The sequence below is a fragment of the Oreochromis aureus genome, linkage group 14 (genome assembly GCF_013358895.1).
Source record: "Oreochromis aureus strain Israel breed Guangdong linkage group 14, ZZ_aureus, whole genome shotgun sequence".
NCBI lineage: Eukaryota > Metazoa > Chordata > Actinopteri > Cichliformes > Cichlidae > Oreochromis > Oreochromis aureus.
This window is the reverse complement of record NC_052955.1, coordinates 40,444,118-40,461,372: the sequence shown is the minus strand read 5'-3', so window position 1 is coordinate 40,461,372 and position 17,255 is coordinate 40,444,118. Positions and strand designations below refer to the sequence as shown.

Genomic DNA, 17,255 nt, shown 5'->3' with positions numbered 1-17,255 from the left:
TCCACCAAGACACCAAAAACAATCTAGGGTCCAGACTTGGTATAGTTTAAGCCACATGCTAAACAAGCCATTCTTCAGAAAATAGAAGATGAGATATTTGAAATGAATTCTCATATGTTTTGAAATTAGTTTTCTTTTGATGGCATTTCCAAACGGGTGAAAGGTTTGTTAATTGAATACTCGATTTGGTGGAAGTTAAGACATTTACACCTGATTCAAACTAAACCAAACCAAAAACAATAGGCCTGTCTCTAATCTGCTTTTTATACCATGATTAAACCCTGCTCCTGGCTGCACATTATACCTGTGATATTGTTATAACAAAGACTAATTCTTTTGTCCACTGGGAATCCAGTCGATATCCAAATAATTCAAAGATTGTGCAGAAAAAAAGGAGAATCTTGGAGGATGCTTCTGAAAGTAATCTCCGAAGAAAGAAATCAATGAAAATAAAGTGGTGGAAATCGACCACCAACTGAAGATATTGTGGAGAAATGTGGTAATAATGCAGAGCTGTATAAACAATTTGCACTTTGACCACACACATAGCATACAGTAATACTTTAAAGAGGATGGGGAAGCACAGATTTATCCCGTCACAATCCAGACTGAGTGGTAGTAAAGAATACCAGAGAGAGAACAGAGCCACGTTATATTCAGAGGGATATGGCCATGTAAGGATCTGCAGAAGTGACTCAGTCTGTGCACCTTCTGTTCAGGGTTGGCCGTCTCAGAGACTTTCTGTTGGTAACATCTACAAGTCTACATGTAAACTGATTTGCTCATTGTGCATTCTTTTTATAGGAAGCAACACAATGCCTCTGGCCATACATAAACCTGAATTCTTCTAGTGAACATGACAATTTAACATGCATATACACTAAACGATGGCACAGCAAATGTATTGTAGGCTTTAATGGCAGTCCCTAAACAATCTGTACTACTGTTAGCTAATATTGGCAATATTATTGGTGTTGGGAACAATCCCAAATTCAGGTAAATTATAAGATGATAATGTAAGGATGGTTTGCTCATTTTAGAATATGAAGGTACAGCTGAGAGCTAAAGCAGCTTAACCACAACTGCACATCTAAAAGTAATTTACTAACATGATTTACAGGGAAACAATCAACTGTTTACTTACAAAGAAATGGACAGTCTCTAGAATATTATATATTTATGGTACTTTGATTTTAATGAGGAGAGATGGAATATCACCCAGATATTACATAAAAATTATAAATTGATTTGAATGCCATTGAGAGAAATAAGTATTTGATTCCAAAGCAAAACATGACTTGATACTTGGTTGAGAAACTCTTTTCTAACAGCAGTAAAACATTTCTTGTCCTCGGTCACCAGGTTTGCACACATCTCAGGTAGGGCTGCCACAAACGATTATTTTGATAGTCGACTAGTCACCGATTATTTTTGCGATTAGTCGACTAATCAGATCATGCATCCATTGGATGTAAAACGTACAGCTTATTTCACCAGCATGCATCTGCTCTTAAATAACTATCATTAGCTTACAGCTTTAAGTGTTTAAGGTATGTGCTAACTAAAATTAAAGACAAGACGATACGTTTATTAAATTTTAATGACATTTGTAGTTTGTTTGGTGGAGTTTAAAAAACTCAGCCGTCTGCTCCTTGCTATCTAAAATATAACAGGACACCGGAGTATATTCTCGAGCATCTCACACTTCTGATAATCAGTTGTCTGCTTCATGTTTATTCAGCTGTGTAAAAACTATAACTTTAATCTCAGCCAACCCGATTTACTCAGGAACAAATAAAATACTAAAAAAGCCAAACAATATCATTTTAAGTTATCTAAGTGACTTATATATCGTGTTTAACCTGAGTAGCGAAGGCGGCGGTGGGTTTGAAAATGATTTGCCGGGAGTCCGTGTTCTCACACGGCTCTAGTGAGCCGTCAACCCGGCTAGCTATCAAGCTGGTGGGTAACAGACGCCTCAGAAAACGCCGGAGCGCTTTTGAAAATATGTGGTGTCTTGATAAACTGAGCAGATATTTGAGGTTTACACAGCTACATTCTCGCCTGAAAATATGTTAAACGTTTATCTTGTGACCCAGAAAGAATAATAAGAGTGATATTAAAACTAACTAGCTGCCGCCATTGTTGAAAACTGAGCAGGGCCGCTCTATGAATTCTGGGACACAGCTTCTTCTTCTTCGGGGTTTAACGGCAGCTGGCATCCTTGTACATGCAGTGCTGCCATCTTCTGTTTCAGTCCGTCATTACACCCTTAAATCCTACTTCTGCGTCTTTTGGGATCTTACAAAGCTTCAAACGACGCGTCGACTATTAAATTAGTCGTCGACGATTTTAATAGTCGACGTAATCGTGACTAGTCGACTAATCGTGGCAGCCCTAATCTCAGGAGGGATTCTGGTCCACCCCTCTTTCCAGAAACTCTTTGAATCCTTTAGGTTTCTTGGCTGACCCCCGGCAACTTCATCTTCTTTCCATAGGCAGTGTTGGGGAGTAACGGAATACATGTACCGCCGTTACGTATTCAGAATACAAAATATGAGTAACTGTATTCCGTTACAGTTACCGTTTAAAAAGGTGGTATTCAGAATACAGTTACTTTGTTGAAATAAATGGAATACACGGCGGTACTTCCCTGTTTCATATTGTCGCGGGTCAGGATTATTTGGGTTTGTCTGTCAGCTATGTTCTGTTGTTCCAGGCGGCAGCGTTACGGTTGCCATGGTTACAGGGTGACGCTCTCTCTCTGCGTGTTTCCTGGGTGAGAGAGCGCTTTTTTGTTGTTGTTGTTGTGCTAAGCTAAAAGGCAGAATGCTACAGGCATAGCTCTAAAGCATGTAGCCTGATGGGCAGTGTAGTCCGTGCTGCAGGGAGAATGGACTGCCATACCCGTTATGTGTCTGTGAGCGAGGGAGGGAGAGAAAGGAAAAGTCCGAGCTGTCACGGAGCAAAAACGGGAGCTGGAAGCATGTAAATATAATAATAACCACAGCAGCCAAGAAGAGTGCCTGAGGAGCCCATTTGTAAGTAAGTTATTAAGACTCAACTGTACACTGTGTTCGTGTTTTTCTCCGGAAAAAATAAGTTCCGTTGGAGCAGCCTTTCAACGCCTCTCTCTGTCTCCCGCAAGCAAAGTTGACCCAGACAACAAAGTAAAGCTAGTTTTCGGCTACCAGCCCGACACGGAACCCACCGTATTAGCCAGAGGTCCCTTTACTACGTTTCGGAGCCGCGGACCTTCAGTAACAGTAATAAATCACAGCAATAGGACATTCATGTAGTTGTAAACAGCATGATAATATATTAAGTATTCCAAAGTATTCAGAATTCGTTACTCTCATTGAGTAACGTAACGGAATACGTTACAGAATACATTTTGGGGCATGTATTCAGTATTCTGTAGTGGAATACATTTTAAAAGTAACCTTCCCAACACTGTCCATAGGACTGAGGTCTTTAGCCACTCCATTGTTGCCTTGGTGGTATGCTTTGGGTTCATGTCATCGTGAAGTGCAGTCCACAACCCATCTTCAGTGTTCTGGATAACACTCGTCTCCACCCACTCTGTCCTACCTGCACTTCTTCACCTGTCTTCAACTCTTTAGTGTCCTGTCCATTGCTTGGGATGGATGACCCTGGTAAAGTGCCCTCGGTAATGTTTGGTGCAGTGACACACTGGATTGTAAATCAATCAATATGTGATTCAATTTTTAGCTTTAACTCTACAATGAACTGTTTTTCATGAGCTGTTTAAGGCAGACTTTTTTATAAATAGTCCTCCATTTTTAGAAGATCAAAATTAATGAGACAGACTAAACATAATTTTAAATATAAAAACTCTTTAATATCTGGATGACAAAACTTTGCAGTCAATGACTGCCTAAAGCCTCGAACCCATGGTCAGCACCAAATGTTGTTTCCTCCCTTGAGTTCCTCTGCCACACCTTTACTTCAGTCGCCCTGAGCTGCTCCTTGTTTGTGGTTCTTTCTGCATTCAGTTTCAGTTTTGCGGCATTTGGCTGAACCTGAGCCTGGAGTTTAACTCTGTATACGTCAGACTTCATCCTTTTACTTATCAGCAGTCACATCATCAATAAACACTGGTGGCCTGGTTACACTGGCAGCATGACATGCCCATACATGCAACAATGCTGCTGCTGCTGTGCTACACAGATAATGTGGTCTGCTTTGGACCATGAGCCGTTTCACTCCTCCAGATTTTTCTTTTCCCATTGCTCTTCTGCGAGTCGATGTTTGTTTCATCTGTCCAAAGATTTCTTTTACAGAACGGTGCAGGCTTTTTTAGATGTTCACTGCAAAGTCTGACCTTCCTGGTCTTAATCACTGGTTTGTAAAAATCCTCTGCATTTCCAGTCGTGAAGGTGTCTCTTGATTGTGTAGACTTTGACAGGCATACACTCCTCTGCTAAAGAGTGTTCTTGATTTGGTTAGATGTTTTTTTTTTAACCATAATTGTGTCATCATGTACTTTAGTTGTCTTTTGTGGTCTTTCGGTCCTTCTTGGCATTGCTGAGCTGGTCACTGTCTTCATTCTTTCTAACAATCTAAAGTTTTTGCTGTCTCTCTGATAGGTTTATTTGGGTTTTTAAAAATGCAAAACTCAACACTTTAAATTCTGATATTATGTCTGCTTCATTTGTCATGAGAAACAAGAGGGCGGGCCATCAAACAGCTTGTCACTGAATGTTGAGCCCCTAAAAAAATGGAACACTGTGTATGAGGATTCTTGTAATTCTCTAACACAGGGGTCCCCAATCCCAGTCCGCGAGGGCCGGTGTCCCTGCAGGTTTCAGATGTGTCCTTGACCCATCACAGCTGATTTAAATGGATAAATTACCTTCTAAACATGTCTTGAAGTTTTCCAGAGGCCTGGTAATGAACTAATCATTTGATTCAGGTGTGTTGACCCAGGGTGAGATCTAAAACCTGCAGGGACACCGGCCCTCGCGGACTGGGATTGGGGACCCCTGCTCTAACAGGTTCTGCAAAATATTTGCAAAATGAATTAAAGCTGAAAGTGTGCACTTTGCTCACATGTTGACTATTTGACTTAAAATCCACTGTAGAGGTTTACAAAAGCAGAAGGACAAGAATAACATCTTTGTTCCAAACTTCATGGGGGCACTTTATTTAGACCTTCACTATATTTATCCTTGCGTGTTCACCTTTCACCACTCTCCCAGATACTCACACATTTCCATTCTGTCTTGCTCGTGCTGACTGTCCTTACTCTTCTTCCCAGAGCATACCTCCACCTCTCCAGACTCTCTTCCATCCTCTCCTTAGGCTCATTACAGATCTCAGTGTCATCTTCATATATCATCCTCCACAGAGACGCCTGCCTGACCTCGTCTGTCAGCCATCCTTCTTTCTCTCATTTTCTATATTCATCAGCTCCTTGAACTATTCACTTGTTAGCATATTTCCATCTTCATCATTAATCTATTTAACCTGCTTAATCTCTCTGCCTACCCAATGATTCCTATTCTCCTTCTTTAGTGTCAGTCTAACATACATCTCACTATAAGCCTCTGCTTTTGACACCGCTCTCTTTGTTGTACACCTAGCCTAGCTTCCCAGTACTCACGTCAACTCTCTTCATCTCTTTGATTGTCATACTTTTTCTTTCCTTTCCTGTACTTCTTCTTCCCACCCAGAGCCTTTCAGCTCCTCCCTGAACTCTGTGTAATTCGTCTTTCTTCAGCTTTCACCATTTACTCCTTTCCTCTGCTTTCATTCACTTTCACTTCTTGAATTAAAAGCCATCCTACAGACTACCAACCAAGCGAGCTCTCCCCGATACCATCTTGCGGTCTCCTGTCTATTTTAGATTTTATCTTCTGCATAAAAATGTAGTCCACCTGTGTGCACCCTCCTCCACTCTTATGTTATCCTATGTCTCTGCCTCTTCTTAAGGTCAGTGTTCACAGCAACCATTTCCACCCATTTTGTAAAATCCACAAACATCTGTCCTTCTGCATTACTCTTCTTAACACCGTACCTATCCAACACTTTCTCATCACCTCTGTTCACTTCATCCGATTTCTCCAGAATTCCTGTTTCATCAAACATCCAACCTGCGGAGCACGCATGCTGACATCATTCAACATCACCCTTTCAATTTCCAGCTTCAAACTCGTGATCCTTTCCGACACTCTCTTCACCTCCACAGTACTGTTCACATTTTCTTCCTTCAAGATTACCCCCACTCAGTTTCACTTCTTAAGTATACTCACTGAGAGTGGGAGAACTGGAACTCCTGCATAAAATGAAAGCTAAGGGAGAACATCCAAGTCTACACAAAAGGGCCCTGTCTGTGTGAGTTCAATACCAGGACCTTCTTACTGTGTGGCAACAATGGCTGCTTAGCGTGAGGACAATGGTCATCATTGCTGGGTGCCCATGGAGCTTTATATGTAAATGTGAGAGTAGCAATGATCCCTACAGCTAACTCAGAGCAACAAGACAAAAGATAAAGGCCTGTCGTGTGGATGGTATCGTGGAATGCAAGTCTGCATCTCTCTCTCTTTCTTCTCTTGTTTTCCCCCCTCACCCCCCAAACCAGTAGCAGCAGATAGCTGCCCCTCCCTGAGCCTGGATCTGCCTGAGATTTCTTCCTTTTCTTCCCACCATTGCAAAAAGCCTGCTTATGGGCTCATTTGAGTGTTGGGGGATTTCTCCAGAATACTGTTGTCTTCACCTTACAGTATAAAGCACCTTGACGTGTCTGTTGTTGTGATTTGGTGCTATACAAATAAACCTGAACTGAATTACACTGAATGTCTTTGGGTGCTGTGAGTGTGTTTGAATGTTTGGCAAAGCCCTTAGCCACAAGCACAATGTGAATGTGAGACTGGGTCACTAATGAGAGCTCAACTAGTCACAGATTAATTTACCACCAGAACGACCTGTTATCTGCTACAGCTACAATATATTTATTGTTGAGGTGTAAGTGGTATCTTTACGGTCTGGTTGTATTTCTGTAATGTTTGTGTGCGATCCTAGTAAAGGTGAATTTTCAGCTACGTCGTCATAAATGTCCCTTTTGTAAAACACCGTTTTCAGTAATAAAAACGATGTTGATGTCTTTGTGCGAAGTAAAGAATTTACACGATATTACTGCTTGCTGATACGTGTTACATAGCAGTCTGTGTGTATATGTGCACGGCTTTCTACATTTACAATACCAGTTTTTTCATGTACTAGGCAGGCTATAACGTTTGTTGTTGCGTTGTTTTTTATTTGTATTTGTCAGAGTTGTCGTTGTGTAATTCGTTTGCCTCCTTAAAGAAATGGCGTGGACACCGGGAGGCTTGTTCACAGCCTTTGCGTGTGATCCAGCAAAAGCATATTTGAAGCTGAGAAATGTGGTACTTCCTGAAATTTCCCATGGTTTGCGAATGTAGCGGTGACTGCCAGTAGAAGGAGCTCTTCGGTCTTACCTAATCCAAAAGGCAAAACATACACAAACATGGCGTTATCACGAGCGGGCGAGATGCTGTCCTCTCTTCGCTGTTTGTTGTATTTATTAGTCCTCGGCGTGGCAGGAATAAACTCGTCGACTCTTCGTCTTCATCCTGAGCAGCGTTACATGCTGCCGCAAAACAGAGGATTTTTCACAATAGAAGCAAGTGAGGCTTTACTGCACGGAGATGGAGGTGGCTCCGCGGCTCGAGCGCTGCATCTGCCCGCTCGCAGTGGAATCGAAGGCGGGTCGGTCTCCAGCGTCTACCCGCAGCATCGAAGTCGCCGGAGCGCTGGTAAACCGGCGATGCCAAAGGTGTACGGCCAGGTAATATAACGCATTAACTGCGTGATGCCGCTCACTTTGACGCGCACATTGAGCTTCACCTCAGCCTGACCTTACTGGTATGGGTGGCGTAAAGAAATTACGCACTGTTGTTTCCGAAGTAGCATCAATTCCTGCACCTTATGCTTGAACCAGGCTCCTGTTGTGTGGGGGGCGCGAACCCCGTCGGTTTACCTGATGCCTTTAAACGTCACACTGGCACTGTAATATTACAATTCACTAAACGTTCATTCAAATGAATGTAATTGGTCAGCGGCAACCTGTCCGCGACGCTTTCGACTGTCGCTGAAGAAACGAGACAAAAGTAAGACACTGCGTATGTTGGACGGATGGCCAAGTTCCCGAAAACATCTCCTTTGTCGTGCTAGGGAACGGAAGCGTAACAAGATCAGAAAAGTGAATTAGGCAGAGGGTTTGGTGTCAGTGTAAGGGGACTGGGGCTAACGCTAGGTGCGAAACAAATGTCCGTTTCTTTACCTGCCGTGTGCGGGAGGGTGGGGGGTGGGCTGAAGAGAAATCACCAAACGTGGATCCCATACAAAGAGCCCACGGAGGCAGACAGAGCAAGAAACATACGCGAGGGTCCGTATTTATCGTTAAATGCTGCACACATGACAGAAAGTGAATGAAAACATTTCTATTTAGCAAAAACGGTGCATGAAACATGTTTCCTTTAATAATGCCCCAGTGTGCAGTTTGTCCAAAAATGTGTTAAAGAATGTGAAACACTAAGAGAGATTAATTTGGAAAAAACAACAACAAACCAAAGATTTTGGCTGAAAAGTGAATAAAAATGTCCAAATTTTAAGTGGAATTATGTGGAGCTCTCCACACTCCAGGTCACTGACCTCAGTTTGGCTAAATGTTAAAGCAAATGTTTTCCTGGTGATTTGCACCTTTGGGCCACTTCCACAGCTGCTGCATGTCCTTGCCCCCCTCGCCCATAGTATTCTTTGCTGAGGAGAAGGTGGAGCCCACTAATGGTTTACTACAGTGCTCTTAAGTGCTATTATAGCATTGGTATTCATTACAATGCATTGTAATGAATATAATGCTGTTGTACCATTGCTGTTGCACTCTTTGTTGTCTTGTGGGATTATACAGCTGTTGAGCACGCACAGACAACAGCATGATGAAGGTTGTTTAATGAAGCATTACAGCTTCAGCTGTGCCAAGGGAACACAACTGACAGGAAAAAACAGCTCACTTCCAACTAAAGAAAAAGGAAGTCAGAATTAGGAATTCATCATCGTGGTTCTCTATTTCAAGTATGATGAACTTTGCTGGAAACCTTTTCAAGTCAGCTGGCTGTCATTTCAACCATGTAGAGTGGTGCAGTACAGAGTGAGACGAGACGGCGTTCCTCTGAGACCCCGATGCTAAACATGACATACAACAGGCGAACACAGGACTACGTAAAGTGCAATGTGCAAAAACTGCAAAAAAACCCAAGACAAGACAGTGCAATGGAAATGTGCAAAATACTGAGTATTGTGCAAAAAGTAACTTGGTGTCTGAAGGTGTGTGTGTGTGTGTGTGTGTGTGTGTGTGTGTGTGATTCCAGTCACTGAGTGTTCAGGAGTGTGAACACCTTTAGGTAAAAATCTGTAGACAGCCGTCCTGCAGTATGATAGTAAACAGGATAACTATGGGTTCAGTTCTGAAAGATGACCAACATAACATCATTGTTTAAAGAAAACGTTTTATTATATTCCATATTTTCACCAACCTGCCACGTCATTCTTCTCTTTGTGAGGGGCAGCCAATCAGAACAAAGGGAGGGGAAGAGAGCTAAAACACCTTTGGTCAGACAGTGGATCAACTGAGGGGCTGTGCTAAGGCTCACTATAAGATGTATAAGGATCATTTTTCAATGAGGCATACAGGTAAATGTAAAAGATGCAGAGAATTAAATGGCTATAAAATGACTATAAATTTAGGAAACAAGTCAAGTTACTCTTTTGGAAAAGCAGCAGAAAAAAGTTGGAGTAAGAAAACAAATATTGTTTAGTGTTTAATAGGTGGCAGAATTTATATATTGGTTGTCAAGGATCAGACAAAAGTATCTGTGTCTGTTTAAAAAGCCAACAAATGCTTTGTACCAGAGAAGAGCGGCAAGTGCACGTGTTCATGAGTTGTCATCGAGCTGCTGTCTCGTGCTGACTGACACTTCTGGTGATGCCTGCAGTCAAAACACAGCTATAGCCTCCAGAGAGTCACATCAGGATCATGTTTCGTCACTGGTGAACGATAAGGCTGGAGGAGGTTGGCTTGTCGAGTGTTTGCTCCTCAGCTCGCTGTCCCCGTTGGCTTGTAGTGGTATGACTAAACTTGTTAAGGACCTCGAGCAGGCATTATAATTAGAGGTAATGACTTGGTCTGAGTTGGGTGCAGTGTGCATACTTAATCATGAATCTGTTCACCTAATCAGCCTCGACTGTTGGAAGATGAGAATATCACAGGTTTGGATGACGCCAGTAATGTGAAGGTCAGATGGAGCTGTGGACGATGGCAGCTTTATGTCAAACCAAAGTTTATGGCAGGATGTTTCAATGTATTTTCTCTGTGTCCAAATGTGGGAAGCTTCCCTCATTGTGTCAGCCATGACCAAGCTAGAATGGTGAAACCTTGACTGCTGTGCTATCATTATTTCCCAGTCTTAGTAAGTCTTCATATCTAAGGACCTTCACTGGGCAAAATTTGTACTGAACTTCTTACACAACCAACCTGCTTCAGCGCTCACACGCTCTCTTGAAACAGTGTGTTGTCCTAGAAGTGCAACACTTCAAACAGCTGCAGTTTGTCTGATTTGATAAAATTGATATCAGATAATTGATAAAAGTGCAGAAACACCCAAAAGTTCACGATAGCACTCAAGTTATTAAAAAATAGAAAATGGTAAGATTTTCTTAGGCTGCAAACGTGTTCAAGGTATTTTTTTTATTATTCATTGATCTGCAGACTATCACTTATTTAGTCTTTGGGTTTCTGTTTTTTCTCATTTAATAACCTCGAGCTAGAGTATGTTTGGTTTTAAAACCACTGAAGGGACACTTAAACAATGTAGGATTACACTTTTGTCAAAGTTAAAAAAAAATGTTGCGTAATTCAGCACCCGAGGCGCTGCAGGTCTCCACATGGTTCACACAGCTGGATCTGAGCAGTGTCTGTCTGTGAACAGCATTCGTCACGTCTCTGTTATTATGATCCGTCGTAACAGCACTACGGCGTTTTACATGATATAAAAGTGTCGTATCAAAATGTCATTATAGTAATATTTGATTTTGCCAAAATTAACTTGATATAACTTTGAGGTTAAATCAGCCAACCCTTCTTTCCACGGATGCTCTGTGGGTTGGGCTTTGGCTCAGCCACTCAAGGACTTTGACTCATTGTCCTGAAGCTATTCCATTCTTCTTCTTCTAGCTGTTTGCTTTAGGTCAGGATTAAAAGTAAAGTTAAAGTAAATAAAAGCGCACAAACTGCTGTCAGAGAGTTCCAGAGTCTGGGGGCCACTGTTGCTCTGTCTCCTTTAGTTTTCAGCCTCGTATGCTGCACAGCCAGCAGGACCCTGATCACATGACATCAGGGGTAGGGATAGGACTGGGCGATATGACCCGAAATTCATATCTCGATATTCTTGAGCTGGATGGCGAAATACGATATATATCTCGATATTTCTTTAAAGCCATAAAGTAAGAACAAAAAGAGAGTTTTTAGTCACACTGTGTCCCAGATGTCACACAGACACTTTTATTAACATACAGCGCAGATGTACAAGAAAAAAATTACTCAGAAATAAATTATCAGCATTTATTAAATAATGATCCATAAATAAAATAAAACTATGTTGTTTTGTGCATAACAAAGAGCTCACAATTGTGCAGTCAAAATGTAAACTAACAGATGCTGAGCATAATAACATAGACAGATTTCACAGCTGCTCTGTTCCCAACTTCTACTGCGTGACTGACAGCCTGGAGTTTGAAATCCGCTTCATAACCATGTCTCTGAACAGGAGCCATTTATGGTCCTTATACACACACAATACGGTAATATTACGTTGAAGCACAGGACGTATCACTCCGCGAGGCTCCTCGGTAGCCGTAATGCTCCGACAATCCATCAAGCGGTGCAGCTCCGTAGCTTAGCAAAGTCGAACTAAAACATTTTTTTCACAGATTTTTGAGCGCCGTGTGCCACATAAAATCGGTTCGAGGTCAGTAAGCACAACCAGAATTCATACATAAGGCGCACTGTCAACTTTTGAGAAAATGAAAGGATTTTAGGTGTCAACGCGTTAGCCCGGTTAGCTCGTTAACACGTTGACGCCATGCAGCCCCACGCACGGGGCGATCCGCGGTAACTCGTTAACGGAGATTTGCCCCGTTAATGCAGTTATGGCGTTAACGTCATTTTAATGACAGTAAAGCTGCAGCACTAAAATAGTAATCTCCAAATGTTTTGTTTTTACCGACCAGCTCCTCTTCGATAGCTGCCATGTCCATCTTGTCATTGCCTGCAGATGAAGCGATGGGGGAGGGGGAGTTGTGTTCAGTGAAGGAGAGGCGAGGTCGAGTAACGCAGCGTAGAGACAAAAGTGGACGAAAGACGCAAACTTGCAGCTCCACGAGTGTAATTATAACGTAACATAGACTATATCGATATAAACAATATGGTCACATCTTATATCTCGTATAAAAATATATCGATATATTTAAAAACTCGATATATCGCCCAGTCCTAGGTAGGGATGCTAATCGAGAACCGGTTCTTGTAGCGAACCAGTTCTCGGTAGTTCAGTTTCTTGGAATTGTTAGTCTGTTTATCGATTTATCAGTTCCACTTGCACTTCACTATGCACTACAAGTGATTTCAGTTCACGTACCAGTGGAGGAAAATAGTGGGACAGCATGCTGAGGCTAAGCTAGCCAAGAATCCAGAGTGATGTGAATGCTGAGCCAGCCCAGCAGACACACGTCCAACTTCAGCAGGTAACAAACTGATGAGCACTCAGGCTGCAGCCTCTGTTTCTACTGGTTTCTAAAGTAGAATCACTGTGGTGATGGCTTTGAAGTCTGTTTGTGCTGGTTTTCATTCTTGCTTTGTGCTGTAAACTTAGCGTTCATGCCTAAATACTAAGAGAACGATCATATGCATGTCCTCATTAGGATAAGGATTTGTTAGTTTGTGGCCTCAGGTTTATATTGCTAAATTGTGCAACGATGCATTTCAGGTCATTTTTCAGAGAAACACTAAAGTAAAGTAACGAGTAGAGTAACAAATTACTTTCTTATGGGAGTAACTGAGCAGTGTACTGCATTACTTTAAAGAAAAATGTTTGTGTAATACATTACCTTGTTGAATAATGACCAGAATACTGATCACAGCAAGGAGGGGAACTACATCCAACAAACACTGGAGCACAGCGTATGCAGTTATTTGCACAACTATAATGTCTTTGATATGCTGCTTAGTGATGGTGTTAACTCTCAATGCACAGCCAGTGACAGTCAATCAGAGAACTGATGAGGAATCAAATCAATAAGTGATATCAATAATGGAATCAGAATTGCTACATTGTTATCGATTCCCATCCCAGGCATGGTTCCTACTGTGGACACATGGATGTGAAAGTCCTTTTGCTGTACGTGCTTATTCATGCAGAGCTCTAAAAATCAAAGCCACAATCTTAACGTGGACTCTGACGCTGATGGGGAGCCAGAGGCTTATAGTGGTGTTCTGAACCACCTGCAGACTTTAAACAGAGGTTTATTACAAAATTCCAGACAAGATGAAATAAATGCATGAATAAGATGTGATAAGTGACTCAATTTGGCAGCATTTCTCAGGTGATTTAAAAACAAGACTGAACTAAAAATTATTGTATTACACTGGTCCCTTGTAATTAAATCTAGGGACCGGTGTAAAATTTGCAGCTTAGAAACATCTTAGGGCTTAAAATATATACAAGTGAATGTCATCTGCATAGTAGTGATCATTTCAGAACATTGTGGCACACCGTATGCAAGAGAAGTGAATAAGAGCCACACTTAGAAGCAGCCAGAAAGAGATCATGGGACCCATTTGAAAGTAGACCTCAATGCACCCACCCGTTACCCCGCCTTCCAAAAGCATGGTGTAATGGTGTAATGGTGTCAAAGGCAGAAGTCCAACATCAGCAAAACAGAATATTATCGTGCATCCTTTCACATGGAGATGTCGCTGGAGACTCTAAGAAGATATGTTTCAATAATTGTTGAAATTGATCTGAAACTGCTAAGAAGGCTTGAGCTTCAGTTTGCATTTAATTTTTTTAAGGGACCACAAGATGAACCCCGAATGTTGTGGAGGGCACAACCAATAAGCTGAACTCAATTCTGTTCAATATTAATTTGATGTCTACATAAAGTGTTACTGGTAAGAACAGATGTTACGATTAGGCGATGAAAGTAAAATGCCAACTTTTTATCAGCATTTAATCAAAACGAAGCTGTAAAATTTTAATGACTTTTAACTTTAAAAGGCTTTATTGCTATCGACGTTCTTTAGTCTGTTTTGGGCTCGAACAAGTGCTTTAAAGTCCGCTTCATTGTCTGATGTGGAAATTCGACAGGAACAGGAAATGCCAAATCTGCAAATCTGCATAGCGCTCAGAAGCAGAAGATGATGTCATGACCTTGCTTCTCACAAAGCTCTTAAATTTCGGCGCTCTGTTTAACACTTTGTCCAGGCTGAGCCGTCTGACAGCTGAGGGGTAGCCTCTGTCCTCCCAAAGTGTACCAGACTGTGATTCAGTGCTCCCATCCTGATCAAGTGAATTATTATAATTACAACACCAACACCATGGTTAATTTTTAGTGCTGACTGACACAGCACCTCCTCATGTATAATACGGTTCAAAAACACCAATTTTGTTTCCCCATTCATTTCAGTCTCTTTATCTTTCATGTGGTTGAAAAGTCCAACATTCACCCGTCGGCTGTAACACGTGACAGTTTGTCAGGCGTAACCAAGCATGCTGTCATAGTCCCTTTGAGTCAGTGCATTTCTGCCATCTCCCTGTAATTTCAAACTCATTGTTATCACATGTGCTAACTGGGATATGAGTAACTGGGTTTAGTCATGGACTTCACAGGTCTCGTCCAGAGCCCCCCAAAAAATCAAAATGATCTGCTTGGCTTTTAAACAAAGCTCCAGATTTCCTGCAACGTCCTCGATCCGTCTTATGCTTTGCCTGGAGAGGGGCAGAGTCTCAAATGCTTCTTATTTCTCAGGGGATATCAATGCAGCAGAGTTTAACAAAGATAAAGGACTCATCAGATACTGAAATGGCCAAGCTGGTCGTGACTGGTCCAGTGTGATTCCTGTACACTCTGGAGCTGGTTTTCCTTACAGGCCTCCCTGCATTTATTCTTCTCTGAACAGCTTTGCTGTTGCGTCTGCTGAGAATCATTTTTAACTTGATGCTCCCACCAACAGTCTCATTTTCAATGCACAGCAATGAGCCAGACTGTTAAAAACACATCTAATATTATCTAATATTACAGAATATTAAGGACTGACATGAGCATGCACTGCAACCTGCAATCCACTTTCTGGATGGTTCTGTGCTCAGCTGGATCGTTAGTTTGAAGTTCAGGCTGAGAGTAAGGGAAACATCAAACTTACAAACCCCACTGAGGTGCCCACACCCATGTCACATGTCACAGGTTTTTTTTTTTTTTAAACATACACTGAGACGTTGACACAGAGAGGAAATAAAACATGTTTTCATAGATTACTGTCTGGTGGTGTGCACGGCCAGTCCATTAGATGATCAGATGCAGTTGTTGGTGTTCACCTGAGATATTCACCAGTTAAAGTGATTATTCATATTTTCTTAATGTCTGTTGATTGTTATGTATCTGGACGGCAGGATGCAGCATCCTCAGTCTCAGGAAGTCGTGAAAAAAAACTTTGAAGTAAAACAGATGAGAACCACAGTAACCAGTGTTGGTCGGCGGTGCTTTGATGTAGAAAATCAACCTTTCTTTGTAGGCTGCAGCAAAGTCAACAAAACTAAAACCACATAACCAAAGTGATGCACAGTGCTGGTGCTCATTCAGTGCTGGAAGCTAAACTGCAAAGAAGGCTTCTGCTGCTAGCATTCATGCTAGTCACACTCAGTAAACTAATCTGACCAATGAGCCGCCTGCGTTTCAGTGATAGGACTTGCTTAAAATTCTGATTAATGCACACATAAAAATTGTACAGACAATTTTAAACCTCATATATTAAGACTGGACGTTGGACTTGCTGTATTTCACCTCGGCCTGTATTATCCACGCTGATAGCAATGGTGATGACTAGGGATGGGTATCGAAACCCGGTTCTTGTTGAGAACCGGTTCCCACTGTTTCAATTCCTTGGAATTGTTTGCCATTTTTGCAAACGATTCCCTTATCGATTCCAGTCGCCCCGAATGACATCACCACGTTGCGGAGCGTCATTTACCTGGCAGGGCGCCTAAGCGACTCAAACACTCAAAAGTTTGGTTATACCTTACGAGAACGGATGACAACGGGGCAACTTGCAATACTTGCAAAGTAGATATTTCATTTAAGGGAGGAAACACTACGAATATGCAAAAGCATTTGCTCACAAAACACGCGATGACCTTAAATGAATGTCGTGTTTTTAATTCCGCTCCGGACTCGTGAATCTCAACCAAGCAGCAGCGGTAACGTTTGCATGTCCTCTCCCGTTAATGCAGCAGGTAAATAATCAACTAACAGTGCATATTATGTTAGCGCGATCTGCCTTATTACAAAACCTGCCATTGCTGTGCATTTAGCTGACCATGATGAGAGAGACAGAGTCTGGCTGGCAGTTCTCGCTGCAGTCTACCGGTAGCGTCTCCTTTCAGGCCAGGATAGACGAATGTCACCAAGCAGTGACTAAGTTTGTGGTCAAAGGCTTGCACCCATTTGCCACAGCAGATGCCCCCGATTTTCGGTAAGTGAATGTGTTTAATTGTAGGCAGGGACATTACTGGATATTCTTGTGTAATTGCTACAGAATAATTTATGTTACACTTTGTTATTGCTACAGAAGAATATTTATTTTATTGTTTTACATTTACAATTTTTTTTCCTGGAGACCCTGTGACACCCCATTGAAGAGCCGTAGGCTGTGGATCTCTTAAGATCTCACTGTTGGGTTTGTAAGGCCATGTTACTCCTAAATTTCTATCTTGTTCAAAGAGAAGATATAAAACAAAGTTCTAAGCTAATCGACCTTAGTGTTCTCCTTTTTTAAACAGAATCGAAAATGGAATCGAAATCGTGAAAATCTTATCAATACCCATCCCCAATGATGATATCAGTGAAATAGTGGTGCTGTGTGTTTTTGTTACCTAGTGCCA

At 41.8% G+C, this 17,255-nt stretch overlaps 1 protein-coding gene across 2 annotated transcripts in view; it reads left to right on the top strand.

Annotated features, from left to right (window-relative positions):
* Positions 1-7,259: 7,259 nt before the first annotated feature.
* Positions 7,260-17,255, top strand: part of sorl1 (sortilin-related receptor, L(DLR class) A repeats containing) — a 94,814-nt gene continuing 84,818 nt past the window's right edge. Inside the window, exon 1 of one of the 2 annotated variants that reach the window (XM_031752861.2) lies at positions 7,260-7,831. In XM_031752861.2, coding sequence (XP_031608721.2) covers positions 7,511-7,831 — 321 coding nt within the window. In that variant the 5' untranslated portion in view covers positions 7,260-7,510. The remainder of the gene's footprint in view (positions 7,832-17,255) is intronic. The other variant, XM_031752860.2, reaches the window with a different exon arrangement.